At 38.2% G+C, this 26,942-nt stretch overlaps 2 protein-coding genes across 2 annotated transcripts in view; one reads left to right on the top strand and one right to left on the bottom strand.

The window, feature by feature from the left end:
- The first annotated feature begins 159 nt into the window (after window positions 1-159).
- On the top strand, window positions 160-22,570 carry itpka (inositol-trisphosphate 3-kinase A). The gene is made up of 7 exons (XM_059352579.1): window positions 160-748; window positions 7,886-7,982; window positions 13,144-13,357; window positions 16,056-16,260; window positions 18,560-18,661; window positions 18,988-19,059; window positions 21,305-22,570. Exons 1-7 carry the CDS (start codon window positions 338-340, stop codon window positions 21,575-21,577), a joined length of 1,374 nt encoding a protein of 457 aa, XP_059208562.1. The 5' UTR covers window positions 160-337; the 3' UTR covers window positions 21,578-22,570.
- Window positions 22,571-24,521: 1,951 nt separating this feature from the next.
- The window catches only part of ltk (leukocyte receptor tyrosine kinase), a 78,914-nt gene continuing 76,493 nt past the window's right edge, over window positions 24,522-26,942 (bottom strand). Inside the window, exon 29 of the mRNA XM_059353483.1 lies at window positions 24,522-26,910. Within this exon, the coding sequence (XP_059209466.1) occupies window positions 25,897-26,910 (1,014 nt within the window). The 3' untranslated portion in view covers window positions 24,522-25,896. The remainder of the gene's footprint in view (window positions 26,911-26,942) is intronic.

The raw sequence follows: 26,942 nt of genomic DNA, 5'->3' as shown, positions 1-26,942 counted from the left end.
GTCAGCTGTTTAACTCTTCAGTCAGGAAGCGAGGAAAAGGCAATGCGGAAGACAATCAGCCTTGTACGTTTGTGTGAGTGCGTGCGCTACCGGAACGCGCGCGTGTAAGCCGCGTAAAAGCGCGAGCCACGCCACCACCAAAGAGGGGTTCCCCTTTCAGACTGACAGAGGCTTTCAGCGAGGGAAACTGAGGCAACACACAACTAGGAAGTGCGGCACGGGATCGACTGGACACCTACAATCAAACTGAAGCTTCTGGAAGTGAAATGACCAGATTTGAAGGTTAAAGTGAGTCGGCTGTGCGCCTCTCCTCGTGCGCTCTCAAGACGGATCTCCAATGCCCAAAGAGTGCAGGAGAAAGAGCTCCAAGGACCTCGGGCTTTCTGGGAGCGGATTAATTAACGAGGGGTCGCGTTCAGAGCGAAGGACAGCCGGAAAGGCGCCCCAAATCTGCGATGATCTCGTTCAGAAAGCCGCACCGTCAACCGCAACCGGAGCGCCGACTGTGATGGATGCGCGCCGGGTACCGCAGGTCACCATCACCCCGGAGGGAGGCGGCTCCTCCCGGGAGATGCAGCAGGAGGACTGGGATGATGCTGTGGACGGTACCCTGCGCAGGAAACTGTCCAACTCCTCCATCTCCTCCACGGGCTCCTCCATCGTGGAGTCCGAGGATGATTTGCTGAGCGACAACGAGAGCAAAAGCAAAGGCATCATCACTTTGGAGCATCTGGTGGACAGCGGAGAGGTGAGTGAACTTCCTTCAAAGAGATAAAAACAACTTGAAAGTGGTTCCTCAGTTTACATTTTCAGGGGTCACTGGCAGGTTTACCAGCGAGTCATGCCACTGTAGCTCAAGGTTTGTCCCAGTTAATGAGTAAATACAATCATTCAAATTGCCTCCCTGCATAAATAACCGCTATATGGAGCATCCTGTCATATGCACATAAATTACAGTGAAGCAGACTCCAAACAACACTCAGAAAATGTAAAAAAAAAAAAAAAAAAACATGTTTTGCACCAACATGTTTTAAAAATAAAATAAAAAGTAAAAATGAGAATCAAAGACTTAAAATAGTGCAGAATAAAGCAGGACAAAATATACTGTATATGTGATGTAACATAAAATGATTTATGTGTGGTTGACAGCTGTATATGATAATGTATAAACTGTAATGTAAACAGGATGTGCAGTAGTAAATGTGTCAGCGGTGTAAGACAAAAAAGTTGACTTCAGTGTCATGATACAATCATGGAAAAAATGATTAGACCACCCTTGTTTTCTTCAATTTCTTGTTCATTTTAATGCCTGGTACAACTAAAGGTATATTTGTTTGGACAAATATAATGATAGCAACAACAAAAAAAAGAGTTTAATTTAGTAGAGGATATTTCTTTCTTGATAATGGTTTTGGTTATTATCAAGAAAACCATGGAAAATGTCTAGATATCAGCTCTTACATTAAACTCTTATGAACTATTTTTGCTATTTTATCATTATATTTGTCCAAACAAATGTACCTTTAGTTGTACCAGGCATTAAAATGAACAAGAAATTGAAGAAAACAAGGGTGGTCTCTGTATCGAATTTCAATTAATAGTTTTTATGTTAAGATGCAAAAAGAGTACACAAAAAGTAGTGCTGTGATGTTAGAGGAATACAAATGCAGAGCACATTTTTTTGATTGAATAAAAAACTTCAACTCAGATTTTATGCATATGATTTGTTCTTTATACTACGACAGTTTTCCTGGAATTTGACCACTATATATATTGCCTTGCTGCTGGTATATTAAACCATAAACCTTATGCATAGTTTCACCAGATTCTTGCAAATACACAGATTATGTTGATAAGAATTGTTTGCCTGTTGGTGCAGGACTAGATGTTTACTGACAAAAACATTACAAATTGCCATCTTTGACCTCCTGTGTATCGCCCCCTATAATTACCCAGTTACAGTAAAGAGCTGATGTTTTGAAAACAAGAAACCGTGAAGCACAGCAGCACATAAACAGCAGTCAGCAAACTACTTCCTCACAGAGGTCCTCTGGGATCCCTGACTGCAGACAGAAGCCAGTGTTTATTCTGTTCAATCATTTTTTACTTTTAAGTGCCTGTACGTTTCTTTGTGGGCATTAGTCACTTCTACATTTCAGAAGTTATTTTCTGTATCTGTTCTGTTCTTTTGAGATCTGGGAAATGTCATTTGGTCAGAGTCACGTGACTCTGTTCTCGTTAAAGATCATGTGAAACAATAGATAAAACTACCCTGAGCTGCCTGGCAGATAGCGAAGGATAATCCTTGAGAAAATTAGATTGTGCCCATTGAAATCACATTACCTCTCCTTATGTTTAATGGCTTATCAGAACCTTTTCACATCACCTTAATGAGCCCAGGCGCTGTGCGAACTTTACAGTAGCTGCTGAAAGCTTGATAACCTTTGTAATGTGGTTAAATGACACATCACTCTGTTTACTGCAAATTACCTCAAAGACCACAAACCAATAATAAAGCAGCTTTATGATCAAATATTTCAGAAGCAAACATTTTATTTGTTGTACCAATAATTGCTTTTTGCACAGGGCTATACAGTGGATAACTCATGCACTGTTTTCTTTTCATTAATAATAATAAGAATGCATGTGTTGCTTGTCAAATGTCAGATCATGTTTTGGAACTGTAAGCCCTGACCTTTATCACTGTGCGTCCCTCCTTCAGCACACACACTAAGTGTTGAAGGATCGGCCTTTAGTTCAACAGACGCTGAGGGTGGGAATGTGTTTGACATTCTTGGCTGATAAAGCTTTTAGTTGTGGACCAACGTGCCCATGTGTGCATGCATTAGTGCGGGTTTGTACCCTTCAGATGCAAAAGTTCGGATCATTATTTTTGCATGTGATCTGCTGGGAAGTGTGATGGTAGTGAGTCACCTCTTGGTTTCTGCACTAACAACATAATCTGCTGTTTGTCTGCCCTGTCGCCACATTAGCAGACTTTCATTGGGTGTGTGTGTGTGTTTTTACATCGCTACCACTTCTCTCTGCCTTCTCCATACAAGGTCTGTAGCTGTCACTTTGTTTTAAACAGACTGCATACACAGTGCCTGTTAGGCCTGCAGAGTAACAGAGGAGTAACACTGTCCAATCAAACGAGGCTCAATATGAAGGATCGCCCAAATAAAAGTCCATTCTGACTCTTTATTTGCTCTTTAAGGCATCTCGACTTACAATAATATGGAAAATATGCTGTCACCTTTTTAAATAGTCACTTTTATGCTCCCTTTAGCCCACACATCAGCCCACACCTACCCACCCACACACACACACACACACACACACACACACACACACACACACACAGTAGAGCAATGTCATTGTGTAATCGTGTTTTTCTGTGGTCAGTAGCCAGTTTTAGTCTTGGCCTTTGACATTTAACAAAGAGCCACTTCAGGAAGTCAGGGACATTTGTGTATCAGCACTTAGCTTTTGCTAGTTCACACTTAAATACATGTATAATAGAGATTTGTTCCTAGTAGTGCTCAGCAAAGTGTTTTTTTTTAATGAGATGCAGCAGAGGAGAGAACAGACAGACAGGTGGACAAACCTCATTGAAACAGGATTCATTTGATCATCAGCGGTTTACATCCCATTAGCACTTAAAGGAGGAGAGCACGAGTTATAATGAGTTATAATGAGTTATAATGGCTGGCTGAGTGAGTCATGCCGTCTAACCTCAGTAAAATGCATCGTTTGAAAATGGCGAAGTTGGCTTTCTGTGTTTGCTGTGTTGCTAATGCCGACTGACGGTTCAGATCGGCGTGGTGCTGTGTCAGTTTGGTGTTACAAGGTGACGAGGTGTGTCTGAAAGCAAACCTTAGGCTAATAGGATAAATAGGTTCCTTTTAACTTGAGAGTAAATGAAACTATCTTATCTTATCTTAATCTTTAGAGGTGTAAGAAAATATTGTTGCACTTAAGTAGTGCAATGTGTTTTTATGATACTGCATTAACTTTCAGAAACACTGGGCTGCATAGGAGGTTATGTTTTCAGCTCAGTTTGTTTGTTTGTTTGTCAGCAGGATTATGGAAAAACTATTGGTCTGATTTTCATGAAACTTGCTGGCAGGCTGTAGCATGGGCCAAAGAAGAAGCCGGTCAATCTGGGAGCATATCTGAATCACAAAATGTGCAAAGTAAAGTGGCAGTGGCTTTAGCTTGTATAGCTGTGGAATAATTACAACATAAGTGTTTAGATGACTTCTCAACAAGCCTCGTTTTTAATGTCTACCAGCCTCAGATCTCCAGGGAAAATCAAGCCTTGATTAATGGCACAAAGCAAGTGCTTATGAGTTGCACTTTTACTTATAAAGGTAATACACATAATAAGATGAACATTCTATAATCATATATAGTAATAATCATAATAATAGGCAGTCAGTGGCCTAGAGGTTAGGAATCAGGCTTGTAAATCAGTTTGAAATCAGGACTGACAGGTCAAGGACTGAAGTGCCCTTTGAGCAAGGCACCCAACGACCCCACACAGCTTCCCAGGTGTGCAGACATGTGTTCCCCCCTGCTCCTAAGCATGGTGTGTTCACTGGTGTGTTTAAAAAAAGGATGGGTTAGATGCGGAGTTTGAATTTCCCCATTGTGTGACTAATAAGGAAATCTTAATCTAATCTTAATGTAATCATTTTATTACAATTTTACTACTTCTGTTCGCTCCTTCACAATAAAAGCTTACCAGAGAGCATTTCACTTCTCGATTGAAACATCGCACTGAGATCTGGATTGCGATAGCCATAATGCTAATGCCAAAACAAAGCAGGAGCTGCAAGAAATCCAGGACCAGCTACTCACTACGTCCAACAGCAAGAAAACCAATTTGGCATCTTTCTTGTGCTCTTTTAAAAGACAGTCTGATATTTTATCTCGTCCAGCAGCCTCTTGCTCGGTCACACTGCATTTTACTTCTTAGCTTCTTCCTCCAGAGTCCTCTTTGTAGCTGAACCCCGCTATGTTACCTGCTCGCCTTACTCTGGGTCAGGCACGACACACACAACACCCAGACGACATTACAACTCTAGAAATGGGACCATCCAAGGAGCATGTGAATGCACCATTAGCCTTGGAGGTCTGTGCTCTCCAGAGTGTTATCAGTACAAACTGTTGTGGTTTCTGTCATCAAGGCTGTCCGGAACAGCGTGGTGTGGACAACATGAAGTTTCAATGTCAGACAATGTGTAAAATATCAATATTGACCCACAGAACTGCAGGGTTGTTATGTTTACATCAAAACTCAGATTGAAGTTTCTATTCCAGAAGTGACACTTCATGAGATGTTTTTTTATTTGTTAGATGCTTTCTGGAGCGAGGCACAAAACATCTCCACTACATGTTGTACTGATCAGTGGTGAAAGAAGTATTCAGATCTCTTACTTCAGTAAAAGTACTAATACCACTCTGTGAAATTTCTCCACTAAGTAAAAGTCCTGCATTCAAAACTTACTAAAGTCAAAGTACAAAAGAATCAGCATCAAAATGTACTTAAAGTGTCAAAAGGGAAAGTACTCATTATGCCGAATGGACCCACTTAGATTATATATATATATATATATATATATATATATATATATATATTCTAAATATAGGATTAATGCTATTAATACATTTATGTAAGCACCTTTTTCATTTTGTAAGGATAGGTCTCATTTTAACTACTTAATATATATTTTTATGAGGTTTCATCTAAAAGTGATCTCTTATCACTTTAAATTGTTCATGTTTTTCATGTTAAATCTCAACCTGATGAGTAACTAAAACTGTCAGCTAAATGTAGTGAAGTAAAAAGTACAATATTTGCCTCAAAATGTAGTGGAGTAGAAGTAGAAAGTTACACAAAATGGAAATAATCAAGTAAAGTACAAGTACCTTAAAATTGTTCTGAAGTACAGTACTTGAGTAGTTGAACTTAGTTACATTCCACCACTGGTACTGTTTATGTATGTGACAAAAAAAAGCCTGGTTTGATTTGACTCTGAACAGTTTGCATCAAAATGCAGTCAACCGGTAACATTTTAAATAATATTCATGAGTGAGTAACTCACCATTTGTCTGCCTGTCTAAACTGACAAGCTGGTGAAGTTAAAGACTTACAACAATAAAACAAGTGCTTGTTTGTGAACGTCTTACACGCTCACAGTGTGATATTATCAGTAAACAAACAGCACCAGAGTAAGTGAAGCATATCACCTGACATTTAAGAGAGACTTGGCTGCTGCCGAGCTGTGTTTCACCAACATGAGAGTCCCTGTTTCATTTCCTGTTTCAATCAGAACACAGAGGGAAAAAAATGACCTCTCCAAAGCCGAAAGACAAAATCCATGAATATGAATTACTTTTCCCTTTGTGACTAGTTTGTTTATAATTTGTATTTTACTCATAAATATATTTGATGATTGTAGAGAAAATGATCCTCTCAGTTCTAAAGTATTTGTTATTCTAGATGTGGTCAGTTTTCTGGGACCGAATAAAAAACAGGCAGTTCTCCACAAGTGTGAAGCACTACTGTGTCTCTGTGAAATACGCAAGCTGTTGCTGTGTTTCTGCGTGTGTGTGTGTGTGTGTGTGTGTGTGTGTGTGTGTGTGTGTGTGTGTGTGTATGTGAGAGACAGAGAAAAGAGAAAGGAGGAGTAAAAGCGAGGGTGGTATGAGAAGAGTCTTTAAACAAACAGCCATGAAAAACTAAACATCTCTGCCAAGAAGAAGATAATTCACCTGTCAGTCATCTTTTTTTTGCTCTTTGTTCAGGATTTGCTGTGTACTTTGATTTGCTGCAAACAGCAAACAGCAAAATATGACACCAAGAAATTGCTAACAAATGAGTAGGAGTTGAGAGGCCAGTAGTAAGGGCAGCGTCTCGCTTGATTATATCGCGTTAAGATATTGTATTTTGATCAAAGATGACATAATGTTTAAAAATACACATTTTATTCAGTGACACATGGTACATCCTACTTATATACAGTCATAAGAGCTCATAAGAGTTTAATTTAAAAGCTGATATCTTGCCATTTTCCATGGTTTTCTTGATAATGATTTTAGTTATCAAGAAAACCATGGAAAATGTCTGCATATTTACACAGTTGCTACTAGTTCTGCAATTAAAAAAAACAAAAAAACAAACAAAAAAACAGGGATAACACCTTTTAAAAAAAAAGAAAAAGTAACAATGATTCATAAGACAAATTTAAAGTACATGAATAAATAGAGCTGTGCATTTCACTGTTTAATTTAATTTAAAAGCTGATATCTTGCCATTTTCAATGGTTTTCTTGATAATGATTTTGGTTATTATCAAGAAAACCATGGAAAATGTCTAGATATCAGCTTTTAAATTAAACTCTTATGAGCTACTTTTGTTGTTATCATTATATTTGTCCAAACAAACGTACCTTTAGTTCTACCAGGCATTAAAATAAACGAGACATTGGAGGAAAAGGGTGATCTAATAATTTTTTTCATGACTGTATAAAAGCAGAATGTTTAGAAAATGTCTTGTCTGTACATATTTCTCTGTGAATCAAAGCCCATCATCACACCAAGCAGGAGATGCTGAATAGAGATGTTGAGTGCAGATATGAGTTTCCACAGAAATGGCATTTAGCTGACCTAGATATGAGGTCTCACGCAGTGGAAAACCAAAGGCCTGGCATCAGATTTACGGGGGATAGAATTGCTTATTCGATCAGATTTCTACCCAGACAGTAAAGGGTAGATCAAGGTCAGCACTTCCTGCTGTTCTCCGGTCATTTACGCGCACAAATAGACCCAAGAACTTCACGATTCTGTTTTATTCACTTCCGTTTTTTGTTTTCTCCAGAGCAAGCCGTGGTGGAAGTTGAAGACGTACGTCCAGTGGCCCTTCAGTGCTACACAGAGAAGAAAACTGAACTGGGTTCAGCTAGCCGGGCATAAAGGTACGACCTGTTTACATCATTTATGTGTTGTTTAACTTTTCTGGAATAAAAAAAAGTGGAGGGTAAAAGTTCAGGCACCGTCACCACACTGACTGGGATTAAAAAAAACTACTGTCAGGGATGATTGATGTTAGATCTGTTGGTTTCCTTCAACATTATCTCTCTGCAACAGGCACAAACAATTTAAAAGGATTCACTCGGCTGAGCTGCATGTCACTGGAAGTTAGACATTTCCAGCATACAGACACATTACTGCAGGGTCTGACTTTGTTCAGGCTGCAGGTAGAAGTGCACAACACAGGACAAAAGGAGGCAAAACAGTCGACCAAGACAAGAAAATGGCACAAAATGCAATGACAGTCTGAGGCAGAGGCACCAGGCCAGAAATAAGGCAAAAGCATGGATCAAAGCCAGACAGGCAGAAAGAGCAGGGGTACTTAAGGCTAGGCTAATTCTTAGTTTAAAAAAAAATGAAACACTGGGGGAACTTTCAAAGCACCAGGGAATCACTGGGAATAAAGAGGCTGTTAAGAGGCACCGACAACAAACTGGCAACAAAGATAGACAGAGACTAAATACTCAGCCAGGGTAAAGAGACACAGGGGGAACCAATCAGGTCGGGCGGGGCAAACGATCAGGCTGGAGGGAGAACACACAATGACAAGAAGTATAACGAGACAGAACACATGAGAGTGGGCTTCTACAAAATAAAACAGGAAACACAAAGCATTAACTGGAAGCAGGAAATGACTTACTTACTTACTTACTTACTTACTTACTTACTTACTTACAGCATCCATTAGCAGCATTACCTATGTAATATTTAACAAGAAAAAACAAAGACAGATGAACTAATATGAATCATTCATTCATTCATTAACCGTTATCCAAACTCGAGACAGGGGGGTTGATCCCAGCTGACATTGGGCGACAGGTGGGGTACAACCTGGACAGGTTACCAGACTATTACAGGGCTGACACATAAAGACAGAGTGTCACCAATTAAACCTAAGCTGCATGTCTTTGGACTGTGGGAGGAACAGAGGACCCACAAAGAGAACATGCAGACACACAGAAGACCTGCAGGCTGGTTTCAAACCTGTGACCCTCTTGCTATGAAACTGCTAACCACTGCACCACCGCTAAACCAAACCCTAGAAAAGGAAATCCTTTAGATAAACAAAACAATGGAGGGATACGAAACACAGAACAAGACACTAAATATTAACAGTCTTTACATAAACAGTCTGAAGGCGTCAGGCCACAGTGGAGGACCGTCACACGCAGAACGTCTTATATGTGACTCAGAACTTGTCAAGGATGTGGCTCAGAAGGCACGACTCAAATGCACAATACACAATCAGGCAGTCACACAGGCAAAGGTGTCCAAAACAAGAGGCAAAAGGGCAGAATCAACAAGACGAGGAAGGTTAAAAAACGACAAAGCTATGACTATAGAGGGCTGGAACGTGAGCTTGGAAGAACAACAAACTGGCGACGAGACGAGATGAGACGAGACATAAAGGGGGTTTATATATATATATATATATATATATATATATATACACTGGGCTAATGGGAAATGATAAGAAACAGGTGTGAGAGAATCAATCAGGGATCTGGGGCCGGATTCACAAAAGTGTTCTTAAGATATCACTTAAGAAAATTATTAGGAAAAAAAAAGATGTCTCTAAGAATTTTCTTAAATGCTATTCACCATTTTTTTCTTAAGAATAGTTGTATGTCTTAGGAACTTCTTAGTTTTCTCACTTACAATATTTAACTTAACCATCAGGGCCTATTCAAATTTTATGCACACTTTTACTGCTTAGTGCATAAAAATGTGTAAGCTAGAAAAAAAACATTATACATTATGATGTTCTACTGTCATTGTACTGATTTCTTTTCACCTACATCTGCCTTTTAACACTAATTGATTTTTGATCATTTTAACCCTTTAAAGGTTTCTGTCATGATGCCACCATTTTTATAGACCTGGCTGCCATCACAGCTGTGTAAATAACCCTTTTTTTGTTATGAGTTTGTCCTGTCTCTCTAGATGGCTGAATCTTTGATGTGATTCAAGATGACCCATTTTTTGATTTATTTAAAACAGTACATGCTTGTGTGTAATGATTGTGTATATAAATCACATGTTTTTTCTCTATATGCTGAATATGGTCAAAATGACGCAATCTGGTGGAAAGAAGTCAAAATCATAAATTCCAAGGCCAAAACCCAGATTGACACCAAGATTTAATAAAATGCATGCATTATGATTTAACGTATACGTGAGATCAAAATCTGCATTTTGAATGGGTTTCAATGGCTCAACCTGAAGAGTGTAACTGTTGTTTATAAACAGTGTATTTTAGCCTTACTGCAGGAGCTGAACTGGAAATAACAAGAGCAAATAAAGATACACAATCTTGCCAAAATTCATGCCAATTGCATTAACACAGCCAAAACTATTAACAAATGAAGAATGAAAAGTGTGTAAAATGTGCTCAACCTGAAAATGTTATTGTCACTCGATTGACAATAACATTTTCACATTAGATAATATGTTCATAGTGATTGATGAAGTAGTATCAAATACAGCAACTGCCTCTGTGATTTACTAAGAGCACATTGTAGTGTAATTTAGGAATAGGACTACATGCCACACAGACTGAAAGGACATTTCAATTATATGTCAACTGCCAGAATAATATGTATGTGATACATTCACAAAGAAACTACTGTGACCAACTTCAATGAACAAAATTTGTTAACAAATTGTCTAGGGCTAAACTAAATATTAAAGAAATCAAATACATGTCATACAAATTTGTTCAAGTAAATAAATGTCAAGATTTACCTTTCACTCTAGCTGTTTTAAGACTGGTGAGGAATTCTCTTAAAGTTGTGAAGAAATATGAGAAGAAATCTAAGAACTTTGTTTTGAAGAATCTCATTTGTTCTCAAGTTCTATTTTAGGAAAACACTTAAGAAGAAAGTAAAAAAAAAAAAAAAAAACCTAAAGAAAACATAAGAATTTTTTCATGAAAAACATAAGAGTAAAACATAAGTCATGAAAACCAAATCTTCTTAAATTTTGCCTTAAGAGCAAAGTTAAGAAAAAAGTGTCACTTAAGAAGCATTTTATTCTTAAGAATGCTTTGTGAATCGGTCCCCAGGTGCACACAGACGAGGAGGGGGGCGGGGCAGACAGGAACCTGAAACAGAGAGCAGTGGTGAGCGATCACAAAATAAAACAGGAAACACAAGACATGAAACAGGAAGGGAAAAATATACTTAACATACAGTGGAATGATGACAGATCTGGGTTTTCTTTCATATGGAAGCTGAACTTTTCAATTCTGATTAAAAGACTGATTAACCAACTGACCAATTTTTGATGGGGGAAAAAAATCACCAATATTGTGAATTTATGAGCAGTAATGAAAATGTAGATTGTGCAATGGACTTGGGATTGTGATCAGGGGTAAAATTTAAAAATAATAAAAATAAAAACCTTTTCAGGGACACCCTGAAGTGTGAAAGTAACTGAAATAAGGGCATGTACAGTCATGGAAACATGATTAGACCATTGTTTTCTTCCATTTCTTGTTCATTTTAATGCCTGGTACAACTAAAGATACGCTTGCTTGGACGAATATAATGATAACAACAAAAATAGCTGATAAGAGTTTAATGTAAGAGCTGATATCTAGATATTTTCCATGGTTTCCAAAATCATTATCAAGAAAACCATGGAAAATGTCTAGATATCAGCTTATAATTTTTTCCATGACTGTATGTTTAAATGCCTGGTCTTCTGGTGTTCATGACATTAGGGATGTACCAATTGTGATATTCTGCCAATACTGATGTTTTTTGTTCATTTTGTATTTGATGTGACTCCAGTGTTTGACTGTTTTATAGGGGCAGGTGGGCAGGTTACTCTCAAAATATGATGTATTGCATATTACTAGTTACATTTATCTGAAATTAGTAGTGTTGCTTTACACCATTATTGCAGTTCATTAATAATGCTGTGAGTCATAGTGTTTTCTCTCTGGTAGTAAAGTACTGGCACAGCAATGGGGACAGTTTTGTTTCTATGACAACAATATCTTGTCAACATGTCTCCACTCTGACCATCGTTGTATCCAGTCAGCTGTTGTTGGCTGCTTTTAATCATTTATTTGGACTATTGTCGACTATTGTTTGATGTTTTTTTCACTACTTGTATCAGCTGAAGGAAGTTTGAATGGATGAGCTCGTCACGAGTCAGACTGGCAGCTGTAGAGCGAGGAGCATGACGTGCATTTGTTATGATTACTTACTTTGATCACAAACTAGTCGATAACTTTGTGTGTGGAGTGCAACACCAAAAAACATTAAAAAAACCCAGCTAATATTAATGTTACTTACAAGTCCAACAGCAAGAAGTCCAGCTGGTCGTCTGTCCGAAAGCCTCTTATTTCACAAAGTAGGTGACCTTTAGTGACGTAAAAGGTGTCCATGAATAAAATGTATTATTATTATTATTATTAATAATAATAATAATAATAAAGTATTAAAGCTCCCTCAAAGCCAATCAAGTCGGCTCGGTCACTCTTCTCTTCTTATTTCCTTCTGTTCTGTCGTCTCTGCTGTGATGTCTGTAGAAGCTGCTGACTGCAGGTAGTTGAGAGGTGATGCGATCATAATATAGTATATGTATGATTTTGTTTAACTTAATAAGCAACCATTTTAAAAATAGGCCTACTGAAATTTGTAAATTTAGCCTGAAAAACAAACCAAAACCAGCTAGGAATGAATAAATGAAAATGAAAGTGAAGAAGTTGCACATAAACAACTTCACAGATATATCAGTGAAAGTAAAACAGCAACTTGTTGGCCTTTTAAACCATCGTTACAATATGAATGAACAAGCTTTTCTTTTATGTTTATAAGTGTTGTCATGTTGAACAAGATCTGCCTGATGAACACATATTTCACACTTGAGATCAAATCTGTTGATCTCCTCTCTCACGCTCTTTGTTGTGTATTTTTGTGGTCCCTTGCACATAAACATTTCCACTGCAATCGTGAATGTAATCTTGTTTGCCAACAGGCTGGTTGCAGTCAGTGAGGTTAAGTCATGAATTCCCAACTCTTGATCTCGTCTCAGGTAACTTCAAAGCAGCAGACGAGGGAAACATCCTGAAGAAGTTCTCAGAGAATGAGATGCGTTGTTTTGAGAAGCTGAGGGAAGATGCGCTGCTCTCGTACGTGCCGGGTTATCACGGCACTGTGGAAAAAGACGGAGAGTCTTTCCTTCATATGACTGACCTGCTGGCGAACTTTGACCTTCCCAACGTCATGGACTGCAAGATGGGAGTGAGGTGAGGGAGTTTATTTTCATTTTACACAACTAGTCCCAAATCTTTTGGAATCAGGGCTGTAATTTAAATCCATTCTGATCCACTGAATGCAAATGATCATTTCCTTGTTTGTTTTTTGTATCTTATTAATATTAAATGCTTTAATTCTGTTGCATGGGATAACTGAGATGTGCAGAATAGTGACAGTACACTGTAAACAATTGTCTTGTTAATTAACAGTAAAATACTGGCAGCAGGGTTGCCAGCATTCTACTGTTAATTTTACAGTTCCTCTACTGTTATTTAGTTTACAGTATGTTACTGTGATACAACCACATACTGAATTACAGTACAATCCATATATATATATATATATATATATATATACAGTACAGGCCAAAAGTTTGGACACACCTTCTCATTCAATGCGTTTCCTTTATTTTCATGACTATTTACATTGTAGATTCATCAAAACTATTAATGAACACATGTGGAATTATGTACTTAACAAAAAAGTGTGAAATAACTGAAAACATGTCTTATATTCTAGTAAGCAAAGGGTGGTTACTTTGAGGAATCATGTTATGGGAAACGGCAAGCTACCTACACATTTTGCCCAGAATGCATTGTTTTCTACAGTATGATACCTTTTTAATGGAAAACAGCATGTTACTGTCACAATTTGGCTGTTTTCTTACAGCAATCTGTTACAGTGTACGATCCTAAAGCTTTTTGCGCTACAAGGGAACACCTGTTGTAACTGCAGGCTATATGCTTGGCTTCCTGCCACAGCGGGCGGGGTGCCTCACTGTGCACAGGCACAACACACACACACACACACACACACACACACCTATCTATGCATGAATGCACAAATGAATGCATACATGCACAGGCCTCTGAGATCTTTATTTCCGGTTCAACGTACACATGTGCACTAAAGTTACGGACGCACACATAATGACACAAATCTACTAAGTGTCACACACACACACACACACACACACACACACACGCACACACACACCCCCACACAGACACATATACACACACACACACACACACACACACACACACACACAAACACACACACACACACACACACACACACACACACAGACACACACACAGACACAGGGTGTCCCTGGAGACTCCCCTTAGTCAAAAACACTCACAACCACAAAGTTGCAAAACCGCTAGCTTGCAGAAACACACACTCACACTTTCACACAGTTGACTGCAGGAGTCTCCTCTCAGCTTCCCTCTTCTGCACAGAGGAAGTGTTGCTCACAAACTGAAACTGAAATCCACATCTGTTTGCATGTTAACTGTCTGGTTTGAGCAAGACGAGAATAATTGTGCTGCTGTAGAGTTTAGTGCATATTTAGAGTTTGCAGCTCTCAGCTGAGATGTTCTGTCATGTGTTTTTATCCACTGGGTACCTTTTCTGCATGAGTGAACAACAGTGGTGGAGGAAGTATTCACTTCCTTTACCCGACTGAAAGTAGCATTATTATAAAAATACTCTGTTAGGAGTATTAAAGGTAAAGATAAGTAACAATATGTAAATGTACTCAGGAAAATGTACTAAATGTAAAAGGAACATATCCCGTGTGTCAAGGTTATTATAGTTAACGAACACTAACGAAAAGTAGAATTGAAAAAACATTTTTGTTAACTGAAATAAAAATAAAAATGAGTTTTTAAAAAAATGATAACTAACTGAAACTATATTGTGTGCTTACAAAACTAAAAAAAATGTCCTTCGTTTTCGTCTTTGTCAACTTTTGTCATATGTAAACCATTTTTTGGTTGATATGAAATCTATTTTATCTATCTAGTTTTATGAGTTAATAAACTTATTGGGGCTGAGATGGATAAGGCAAAGGAAATAAAGGAAACATTTATTGTGACCTTTTTGAATCTGGCACCCAACTAATACCCCATTACAAAGAAACTAAAACTAATAAAAACTAAACTAAAACTAAGCATTTCCCAAAAAATAAAAACTAATTAAAACTAACTGAATTTGAAAACAAAAATCACAACGAAATTAAAACTAAAACTAATGAAAAATCCAAAACTATTATAACCTTGCTGTGTGACTGTTATACTATTATATCATGAGATCATTATATAATTTTTACTCACGCATTATTGTAAAAGCAGAATTGTACTGTTGTAGTTGGTTGAGGTGGAGTTAATTTTGAACGAGGATCTATCAGACCTCACTTATTTATAACTTTTTTTTTTTTATGGATTCATCTGCTGATTATTTTCATCATGCATCAATTGATTGTTTTTTTTTTTTTTTTAATTACCTCAAAATTATTAAGAAGAAAACCTGCAAATCTTTACATTTGTGAAGCTGGATTCATGACATGTTTTTGCATAAAAATAGATAATAAAATAGTTAGTTAGTCAATTAATATCAATTGACGATTTATCATTTCAGTTGCACTATTATTGTGTGTATAAATTGTTAGGTAGTTTGATTTATAGCAAAACATGATATTTAAGCTGTCAGATAAATGAAGTGGAGTAATGAGCCGATCTCTCCAGCTTATACTGCAGCAAAAGAGTCAAGATAATTATTGATCTTTCATCTTAATAATGAAGGATGTGAGTGTGTGACAAACCCTGAAAGTCAACAAACTTCACTATTTACGTTTAATTAGTGCTGTGAGAACATGAGTGCCTAATTATTCTGCTGTTTCAGGACGTACTTGGAGGAGGAGCTGGTCCGGGCGCGGGAACGTCCCCGGCCGAGGGAAGACTTGTACAAGAAGATGGTGGAGGTGGACGGTGAAGGGCCGAGCCCCGAGGAGCATTCCCAACGAGGCGTCACCAAGCCGCGCTACATGCAGTGGAGGGAGAGCATGAGCTCCACCAACACGCTGGGCTTCAGGATAGAAGGGATCAAGGTAGAGGGAGGGATGTGGACACTACTCACATGATTGTAATGGTATTATTTTAGTTATTAAAGTACACTTAACCCATAAGAACCCAGATCCAGTTATCCTTAAAGGATGTGTTCTATAAGTGGACTACATAGAACACAAATCTGATGGTTTTTAAAAAAAAAATACTACCCCTAAATGTCAAAGATCTGTGATGTGACATAAATGTTACATTGAGCGTTTATGGTATTTATGTTTATGATATTTCTTATTTTAAAATAGAAAAAAACTAGACACATTTTCTGCTTACAGAGACACAAATTTACCTTTTTCTTTGCATCTCCACAACATATATCACATTTGTGACTTTAATTTGTTTAGGAAATATGATCAGAACAACTTAAATGCAATACAGGACACCCTAGTAACGGATTAGAATTGTTAAATGGGTTGAAACTTAGCCTTGTAAGAAAAAATAAGCTTTTTACATTTTTTCACATTTCTGTTTCCAGTCACAGCCACATTTTGGAGAAATCACTTCTTATCACAGTCACATGACCACCACACCAGGGTGTTGAATATACGTTGTTTAGGGACTTAATGAGTTAATATGAAGCATAAAGCTGAATATGGGAGATTATAGAAGATTTAAAGTGTTTGTTACATGGGTGTCACCATGGGTTATGGGTTAAAGACAAAACGTCATCGAAAAAGGAACCAGGAAGAGGCTCAAAATGACCTACTAATGCAAAACAGCTGTAAACAGACAAAAACAGAGAAGAATATGACCAGTGAGTCATGAGTTGCAGTCCAACACAATTTTTTTGTCAACTTCTCTTTTTTGGGTTTTTTTCCTTTCGTTCACATACAAAATAAAGAAGATACATATTAATTTATGCTTCAAATCAACACGAAAGAACAGAATGATAGTAGAGAAATAAAAGCAATAAAAACAAAACAACAAAAAAACAACAACAAACAAACAAAAACCTAGGTGGAGTCAAATCAAATACCAAAACAATAATAATAAGGTTTACAAATAAAAGAAAGATTTCAATTGTAATAATACAACTTGGAGGATGTCAAGTGTTTGTGTTTTTACAGTTGTTAATTTTTCATGGGGTTATATTTAGTATAATAGTCCATAAATGGCTGCCATATTGTGTAAAAGGCATTTATCTTACCTCTCAGGGTGAATTTTATTTTTTTCTAACGGCAAATGTTTCATTATATCATTCATTAAAGCTTGATAGACTACAAAAATAATAAAACAGCTACAAAGTGACACAAATTGACCAAAAAGAGACCCAAAACCAGAGAGGAATGGTTTATGCAATTCAAAACTGTTTAGGGACCACAGTCTGCAGAAATATTCAAATACAAAAAAGGTGAAAAGAACACATTTGTACTGCATGAGAAATAATCTGTTTGTTTTTTTTTGTCTGAAATCGCATGTTATTAGCATAAAGTGGGCATTTATGTAAAGGGGAAACTTATGAGTACCCATACAGTGAACTTTCATTCAGATATCATGAGGTCAGAGGTCAAGGGACCCCTTTGAAATTGGCCATGTCAGTCTTTCTCTCACTGAAATGAAGTCTCCTCCACAACAAGATGAGCACATGGTTTTTACTGATGGATTCCTGAATTAATTCCTTAAGGTAAAGACAGTAGGACGGTAATGTTGGCCGAGACCTCCTGTGGTCCTGTGGGTCTCAGAGAGTTAACCATGTGTCAGATTTCTATGTGTTACAGTATAGGCCTACATAAAAACAGCTGGTAGGGACCTCAACAGACCTTGTTGCAAGCACCCAGAATCCATTGGTTTAAATGAGAATATGGCAGGTTTAACCTGGTTTTTATGTGAAATCAGCACAACTCAAAAATGCCTTTTCTGAACAATAACACATTTATAATGACATAAGTCATAAAAAATGAAAACATATTGAACTACTTGTGTTTTTGCAGCCTCTCTTGTCTCTTGTTATCCTCTCTGGTCTGTGTAAACAACTTGCAGTTTAACAGTATTTAGTTATTCCAAATGGTTTATTTTTTGGCAAGGTTCTAAATTAGACGTATAGAATAAATTATCAATTTTAGGCTTTGTTTGATTACTATTTCGAGGATAACGGGGATGTTCGGATAAATCTAATTCCAAGAGTTAATTTCTACGATAAAATGTGTATTTTGGCGATCTTTTGAAAATAAAACACACGTTTCAATCCTGTTTAAGCTCAGAGCGTTAAAGAATGCACATACATTCAGGTCAAAATCAATTTTATTGTGTAAATATTCCTCTTTTCTTTTCTTTTCTTTTCTTCAGAAATGTGATGGTACGTGTCGGACTGACTTCAAGAAAACCAGATCGAAGCAGGATGTCATCCAGGTGTTCAAGGACTTTGTTGGAGGGAACATCAACATCATAGTATGTTGAGATCAGTTTACTTAAGCGCTCACTGTATAAGCTGTATATTCATGCAAGTAAGACGCTGCCACCTGTAACAGCCTCATGATTTTTTAAAAACTGCTCCCAGGTCTTTGAACCGCACAAAGCAAATATATTCACTGTAAACAATGTTGTTTGAGTTTTTCTATTAAGAAGGGAGGTTCTCATATATACACAGTGTCTACACCCTTTTATGTAACTACAAATTTACAGATATAGATTTAAATAGATTTGAAATTAAATCATGGGCTACAGGTGATGTTTGTATTTTATGGTGGCTGTTTTTTTTCTTTCTTGAAACACAGAATTCTTACCTAAGCAGACTGACGGAGATCCGGCAGGCTCTGAAGAAGTCGGAGTTCTTCAAGCAGCACGAGGTGATCACTCATCTAAATGTCAAATTACAGGGAAAACAACTTAACGCTGAGAGCCCCATATGCACTGTTTATCCTAGGAAAAATGTAAAAACAGGCATTATCGTCGGTCTTTGAACCTTTAGGTTATGAATGTTTCCATTAAAAATATAACCAAAACCAAACTTAAAATTGTGATATTTCTGTTAAAATCACTTTATTATACTCGTCTTATTTAAAACATTGCCAAAAAATCATAGTTTGGATTAACTAGATCCTGTTAAAAACTGCACTCCTCAGGCTGTTTTCACAGAGCTGAGAGGAGGGGTCAGGAGAGGCTGTAACCAGAGGTTGTAAAAATGTAAATAGTTCAATATGTGTAGCATGTGGAGACACAATTTTTTTATATACATATTCATGGCACTTGTTGGCAAAAGTGTTGTATGTATGAATTGCATTTTATCAGAGAAGTTTAACTTGCTTTTTAAAAAAAAAAAATATATATATATATATATATATATATATATATATATATATTATTGTTATGTCATTGTTAATTTGTCATTCTGCACAGAATACATTTTTGAGTTCCCACTTACACTTAAACAGCTTGGGGTTCAGAGGGTTAAATAACAGTGTTCTGTGAATGAAATTCTACTTGTTTTCCAGAAGTTATAAACTCTGATCCTGATGAAGGGAGCAGAGCATTGTCCAACATGTGACAAAAATCTCTCCTAGGTGTAAAATTGGTTTGAGATCTGGTGACTGTGAAGGCAATATATAATCCCCATACAAGCAGTCCTGTCCTATAAACTCAAGTATTCCCTCAGTGACTGTAGAGTGATGAGGGTGAATCAATATTATCGACAGATATACACTATCTCACAAAAGTGAGTACGCCCTTCACATTTCCGCAAATATTTTATTATATATTTTCATGAGATGACACTGATTAATGACACTTTGATACAATGTAAAGAAGTCAGTGTGCAGCTTGTATAACAGTGTAAACTGGCAACAAAAGTGAGTACTCCCCTAATGTTACCTATACACCAGAAGACTTTGAAAAGATTTGGAAAAGACTCGTGGAAAACTATCAACTCACATCTGCTCACATCTAAAGACAAGTGTTTAGAGTTTTTAGTCTCACACTGAGATTTTAGACAGACTGTGAATCTTGCAGGGTCACTATTTACAGGACTACAACTAGATTTTTTCCTACCATGCAATTTTTTCCCATCGTGCTCTTAGTAAAAACTTACAAATGGAGGAGAAGCAGCTTTTGGCACCAGCTGCTCTAGAGTGTGCAGTGGTTTGTGTTGAAAAAAAGAAAAAAAAGAAGAGAAGACGCCACAAAATGCCTCCTCACAAAGCTGAAAAAGGGTTTCTGTTTTCTGACATGAAAAGTTGACTATTTTACAGTAAAAGTAGATATAAGGAAGAATAAAGGAAAGGAACATTTAGAAATGAATTCATGATATACAATTATGTCCTATTTAATTATAATGCGTTTAATTGAATAGTTGTATTCATCAGCTCTATCAACTCTCATTTAGTTAATCGTACATTAATTATCGACTATTTATAACTTATTTATGTATAGGCCTACATTTATTTATACATTTTAACTGGGTCTCCTTACTGTTCTCTTTACTAAGAAACAGCGCCCCCAAAAATCTAAATATATGACATCACTATATTTTTATTGAGGACTGAGCTTACTAACATTATTGTGATGTTCCTTTTTCCTGTGGAAGTGGTTTTACTGGTTTTACTGGCCGGTCTGGAACCAGGGACCTTTCCCCCGCTCATCTATTGGTTGGTGATTGTGTTAGGTCACTGAGACTTGAGATAATATCAAACACGTTTGATATGATCCAAACCCAAGACTAGGAAAATACTGATATGAAACAGAGCAGATTACTACCTTAAACTTAACCATGGCGATGACGGGAGCACCGTGACTCCAGTAAAACTCCTAGATTTACTAAAGACTTTCAGTTTTTAGTCTGGGACTGGGGAAATCTTTTGGTGTAAGCCCAACATAAGTGAAAATGTCCAAATTGTGCCCAATTAGCCATTTTCCCTCCCGGTGTCATGTGACTCATTAGTGTTACAAGGTCTCAGGTGTGAATGGTGAGCAGGTGTTAAAATGATCTCTATCACACTGCCAACTCTGTTATCAGTTGAGCTACTGTACAATCAGGGATGAATAACAGCAGAAGAAGGAAAAGTAAAAGCTAATACGAAGCACTTCTTGTTTTCGTAGGTGATTGGCAGCTCCCTGCTCTTCATCCACGACCACACGAGCAACGCACAGGTCTGGATCATTGACTTTGGAAAGACCACGGCGTTACCTGAGGGTCAGACGTTGAGACATGACATCCCATGGCAGGAAGGCAACCGGGAGGACGGCTACCTGTGGGGGCTGGAAAACCTCATCCACACTCTGGAGTCTGTGAGCAACGAGGGGATGAGTGGAGAGACCTGTTGCCTGGTTACCAAAGAAAACAGCCAAACTACAGCAACACATGCGCAGTGACCTTTGACTTGTAGATGAGTGAGAGAAAGAAGTCAAACTATTTTAATGGACACCACGGAGTGAGAGCCGGAGGGAGGTTTCATATACAGGAGCATCTCAATAAATTAGAATATCATAGAAAAGTTTATGTCAGTAATCCAATTAAAAAAGTGGAAATAACACATTATATAGATCCATTGCACACAGAATGAAACACTTCATGTCTTAATTTACTGAATTTCTTCTAATTATAATGATTATGGTTTACATTTAATGAAGACCTTCAATTCAGTGTCTCTAAAAATTTTATATTACAAAAGACCAATTTTAAAAAGTGTGTTTAATATGGAAATGTTGGCCTCTGAAAAGTATGTCCATCTATATGACTCAATACTTGGTTGGGGCTGTTTGACTTGAACTACTGGAATTTTTTTCCCTTTTCCATCATATTCTAATGTATTGAGATGATCCTGTCTGTAGATTCGCTTTGGGTGGTCGGTGATGAGCAGGAATGTGACGCGAAAGAACATTTTGTGGAGCTCCAGAAGAGACACGATGGACAGAGAGGAGCTGAGAGTTCATCACTATAGTAACTGAACGATTGAGCAAATTAACTGACACTAATTCAACTTCCTACAAAATGAACAGAAGTGAAAGTGTAGGGATTCTGCCTTTCAGTTTCAGGGACGAGTTGTTACATGTGAAATAAAAGCTAATGAAATAAAAATGAAAACAAGGAATTACCACCCAACCCTCAGCCCTGATGTCACACCTGTAAGTGTGCATTATGAAACACACACACACACACCTATGACACACACCATGTAGTTAATATAGTATGAATATGATCTGTGTCACTGTTCTGACAAACTCTTATATGTATATCAATTTCTTCACTGATTTTATTCCTGTAATCAAACTTGTAATTATTTTCATTTCTTTGTTGAAGCACATTTTTGGTCTTGTTGTGCAAATGAAGTGAATGCAGTGGAATTAAAAAGGGCAAATACTGTTTTTTTTTTCTTTTCTCAATAGTATAAAACACTATTGTGGCATCTTAAAAACAACAAAATCCAAATTAATCCTTTAATACAGTATATTAACTCTCATGTTATGTTGCAGGTCAAATTGAGCCATTTCAAAGTTTAAAAATCTAAAAAAAAAAATAGTTGAAAGTATTTTTTTCTGGATGAAACTTCTTCTGCCTGGCTTAATAACTGTAATCAACTTATAAAATGAAAATGGTTCATTTCACATATTTGCATGATTATATTAAATAGATACTGAGGTGACTCGTGCTAATTTATAAACATCACTCTATAGGAGAAAAAAATTAAAAATGTAAAATAAAATTTTCAAAAACTCAATGTCATGTTCAACCATGTATTTTAAATGTAGGTCTTTCCTATGTACATCAAAAAAGTATTAACATGCATTTTTATGCAAAACAAGTGAATTATCCTTGTTGATCTGTGAGAGGTAAAGAACACCATTGCACTAAATATTGATTGAGATGGTTAGAAATGGAGTAAATGATGAAATATAAACAATGTTGATTGGGATTTTTTGGTTTCTGACACTTTTGGATAATTAAACATTATGCTGTTCCTGAGAAACGAACATAACAGGATTATGTTAAGCAGGGCCGGGTTCATTCAGTGTAATTGATCAAACTCACACAAAATACATCAATATATATGTGGATTTATTTGGGGCACAGTTATGTTAGAGGAAAGTGTGAAAGACGGTATATTGCATAGAATGTCTTTGCATTTTTGGTTGAGGCAGAACACCCTCAGCTACATAAAGAGTACAGAAAAACAAAAACCCTTTCAATGAGTGAGGAATAAAATGCTCCAGGCCATAAAAACATAATCACTGTGAGAAAAAGAAGGATTCTTTACCACCATCATCAATATTTCTAAATGGCGCAATCCTCTCATTAAAAATGAGTCTTTGGAAAAACGATGAGCCTTTGAAGTAGTCGGCTCTTCTAGAAGATCTGTGTTGAGTAACCAACACTCACTAACATCTGCAGGCCTGAGCATAAAAACATACAGTCTGCCTTTAGAACCCTCATGTAAACGTTCAGTCAAAAAAATAAACTATCTACGTGAAAATAAAGACACATATCGGATTCAACTACCTAAATCGATTAAATAAGAATAACCTGAAAACATAAATACTGAATTAAGATTTAACAAATCTGTGATTAACTGAGATAGCTGCAGCAGCATGTTTGGTATATTAATACCTCCCCCTGCTGAGTAAACATAGGTACTACCAGCACACATGTCAGTCCATGCAGTGCATGGTATCGAATGGCAGTGATCAACTACAAATACAGGTTCATCATTAACATAAATGAATACATGATAAAACAGCTACAATACAAGTGCAATGGGTTAGTCCAGTGTACAGAAATTAGCACAAAAATAGCAAATAATTTCACAGCTGCAACGTCATCAAACTCAACACTCTGAGACCTCCTCTAGTCCAAGTAAATATTGGGACATGGGGAAAGAGAATTGTTAAAATTATAATAAAGCCAACATCAAAGCTCCAGCTACTTACAGAACATACAAGAAGTGTTTTTAACTCACCTTGTGTTAACTTGAGTTCTTGAAGAAAACTTTGTGTTCCTCACATGCCTCCATGGTGTAAGAATCTAAGTAAAAGGCTGGATGCATTTAACAACAGCGAAACTATATAAAACCTCTCTTTACGCACTCTCTTTACGCACGTAGTATAATCCAAGTCTCATTTATCAGGTCATATGCTCAGTACTCTTGCAAAGGCATGCATTTTCACTAAAAGCTGACCATTTGAAACACTTGCATGTATAAACAAAAGGTTACATGGGTGTTACTCATCCGTGTGAGTGTGGTAATGTCTAACATTAAAACATTTGAAAGGTTAATTTGTAAGGCTATAGTGAAAATGCATGTGTTTGGAAAGTAATAAGCAAATGACTGGATAAATGAGACTTGGATTATAATGCATGAGAGAGTTTGAAATGTTGATAGTTTTGCAGTTGCGGCCCACATTTACTTCAATTCATTAAGGGTGGAGGAGGAGGAAGTTCACAGTAACATGGGATGAGTATGTGACTCACAAATGGCCATTTAAAGGTAAAAGGTTTACTTGAAGCCACAAGGAGTGGTTGCTTACCACACACTGTTTATCACCTTCAGGGAATACTTTACTGTGGAGAGTAAGATGAGAAATCGATACCACTCTCACGTCTGTTTGGTAAAGTTGAAGTGACTTCCAGCGGTCAGTTAAATTCAGTCAGAAATAAGACTGGAATATCTGTTTGCCTTCACCACTACAGCTCACTAATAACTGTACCGTGGGTATAAGTGCAAAACTATTTCTTGACCAGTAGCAGTGATGTTTGGGATGTGAGTCCTTCATGGTGCCTGGCTGTCTGTGAAGACCAAAACCAGCAGCATCAACTGGGAAGAGGTCCAAGTCACTGACCAGGAGTCACATTTAATGCCTGAGGCCATTCGTGAATAAAAACAGGGCTTGTGATGTCTTTGTGTATACATCAGCGTAACCTAATATAATATGTAATCAGACTACACCGTCTCCATGACTACTAAGTGAACTACATCTGCTGGGGAAGCGTCGCAAACACCAAGTACCTTGAGAGAAAACATCAGGCGTGTTATTGCAGTATATCAGGTGTTTGTGTTTTCACATTATTTCGGGTGAAAGCAAATCAGAATCACAGACGTTTAACACAATGTGCCATGTGTTCCTAGAATATGCATACAGTTATAAATGAAACTGCTACAGCCTCTTCTAAATTTCAAACTAATCAAATGAAAAATGATTCAACAGAAATGCTCTCTTCTCTTCCCAGTGGCTCAATATTTCTGGCTTGTTATGGTCCTACTGTACACTGATTACTATAAATTCCAATAAATTGTTTACTATAATGCAAAATAAACTACTGCCAAAGCTTTCATGAAAAAACAACAACAAAAATAGGTAAAAAAAGGAGTCCAACTACAGCAGTTCTATAATGAGGCATTGAGAAAGCCCGGGGCTGCGTGTCGTCCAGTGTTTCAGCTTCAGTGTTTTAGCTACCAGTGCTCCAGAGGCCCAGCACACAGCTCTGAGTGTTGGCTCTCTGTATCACAGTGCAGAGAAGAGTTTGTGTTTTCCAGCATTCCAGGAGCTTGAATAATTGGATGTTGTGGCTCTCAGACCATGGCGGAGCCCTCGTGGTCATGCTTTTGGTTCCAGAAATCCAGAACCGTAGTCTTGGGTTGTGAGAAAAGGGGCTCCAGGTGACATGTAATCATAAACCCTGTTACAGCGAGCCGTGGTTAGATGGGGGTAACGCTGAGGTCTTCGGACAGAGAAAAGCCTGAGTCCCGGTCGCGTGTGGGTTTCTCAGCTTTGGTGTGCCTCCTCACGTCCTCGTGTCCGTAGCTGGCGTGACGCTTCAGTAGCAGCTTGGGCATACAGGCTGAGGAGGAATGGAGGCCTAACGCCAGACCCAGGCTGGTCCCTGAGGAGACGCTGGGGGCGGAGCTGGTGTTTGTGATGGCTTCAGGGTCTTTGGGCATCACCAGGGGGAGACTCTCCGTCTCGTAGCTCTGCTCATCGTAGGCGTAGTTGACGTTCCCGCAGGGGAAACTCTGGAGCTTGGCCAGGTCCATGCCGGCTTTCGTCGTGCCACCTGTTGAGATCTTATGGGAGGAGGTGCTCGGGGCGGCTTGAGCCTGGCAGGACGGGGACGGGGTGGAGGGAGTGCAGGCGCTGGTGCTGTCACTCCCGGCCTCGCTGCTCTCTGAGGCCTGAGGAGCCTGTGTGGTGGAGGTAGCAGAGCCTGAGAGTGGCATGGACTGAGTGTGAGCCAGTGTTTTCTTCCCCCGGAAGTTCTCCAAAACCCAGGAACCGTACGTGGGGTTCCACAGGTTCTTTGTCTTGTTCTTCAGCCTCTGGCTCCCCGAGGAGGAGCTGTTTCTGGAGCAAGGCCGGTGGTGAGGAGGCTCGGGGTGGAGCCAGTGGCCTCCTGCAGACGAACCAGGGGCGGGAAAAGGCTCCGCCCAGGACGGCTCCAGAGCCTCGCGGCACGATGTCACCTCAGGGTGCACGGGTTGGGTCCTCTGGAGGAGGAGACGGGGTTTTGTAGGCTGTGGGGGAAGAGGGCTCGGACCCAGGCCCAGAGAGGAGAGACCCAGCTGCGGGGAGGAAGCCTGAGAAACAGGATGGGACACCAGGAGAGGAGCGAGGCTGGTGGAGGTGTGGTCAGACGGACGGATTATTGTGCCACTATCGTCCTCTGAGGTGGGAGAATATTCCACAGGTAGAGGTGTGTTGATCACATCTGGGTCCTGATGGAGAGAGAGAGAAGTGAGTAAAGGAA

This window comes from Centropristis striata, chromosome 16, assembly GCF_030273125.1.
Source record: "Centropristis striata isolate RG_2023a ecotype Rhode Island chromosome 16, C.striata_1.0, whole genome shotgun sequence".
Lineage (NCBI taxonomy): Eukaryota > Metazoa > Chordata > Actinopteri > Perciformes > Serranidae > Centropristis > Centropristis striata.
This window is presented reverse-complemented; position numbering and strand designations above follow the sequence as displayed.

Coding starts and splice junctions, on each gene's coding strand:
- itpka (XM_059352579.1), top strand. CDS start 338: ATGCCCAAAGAGTGCAGGAGAAAGAGCTCCAAGGACCTCGGGCTTTCT. Junction 13,358..16,055: donor GACTGCAAGATGGGAGTGAG/GTGAGGGAGTTT, acceptor CTGCTGTTTCAG/GACGTACTTGGAGGAGGAGC. Junction 19,060..21,304: donor AGTTCTTCAAGCAGCACGAG/GTGATCACTCAT, acceptor TTGTTTTCGTAG/GTGATTGGCAGCTCCCTGCT.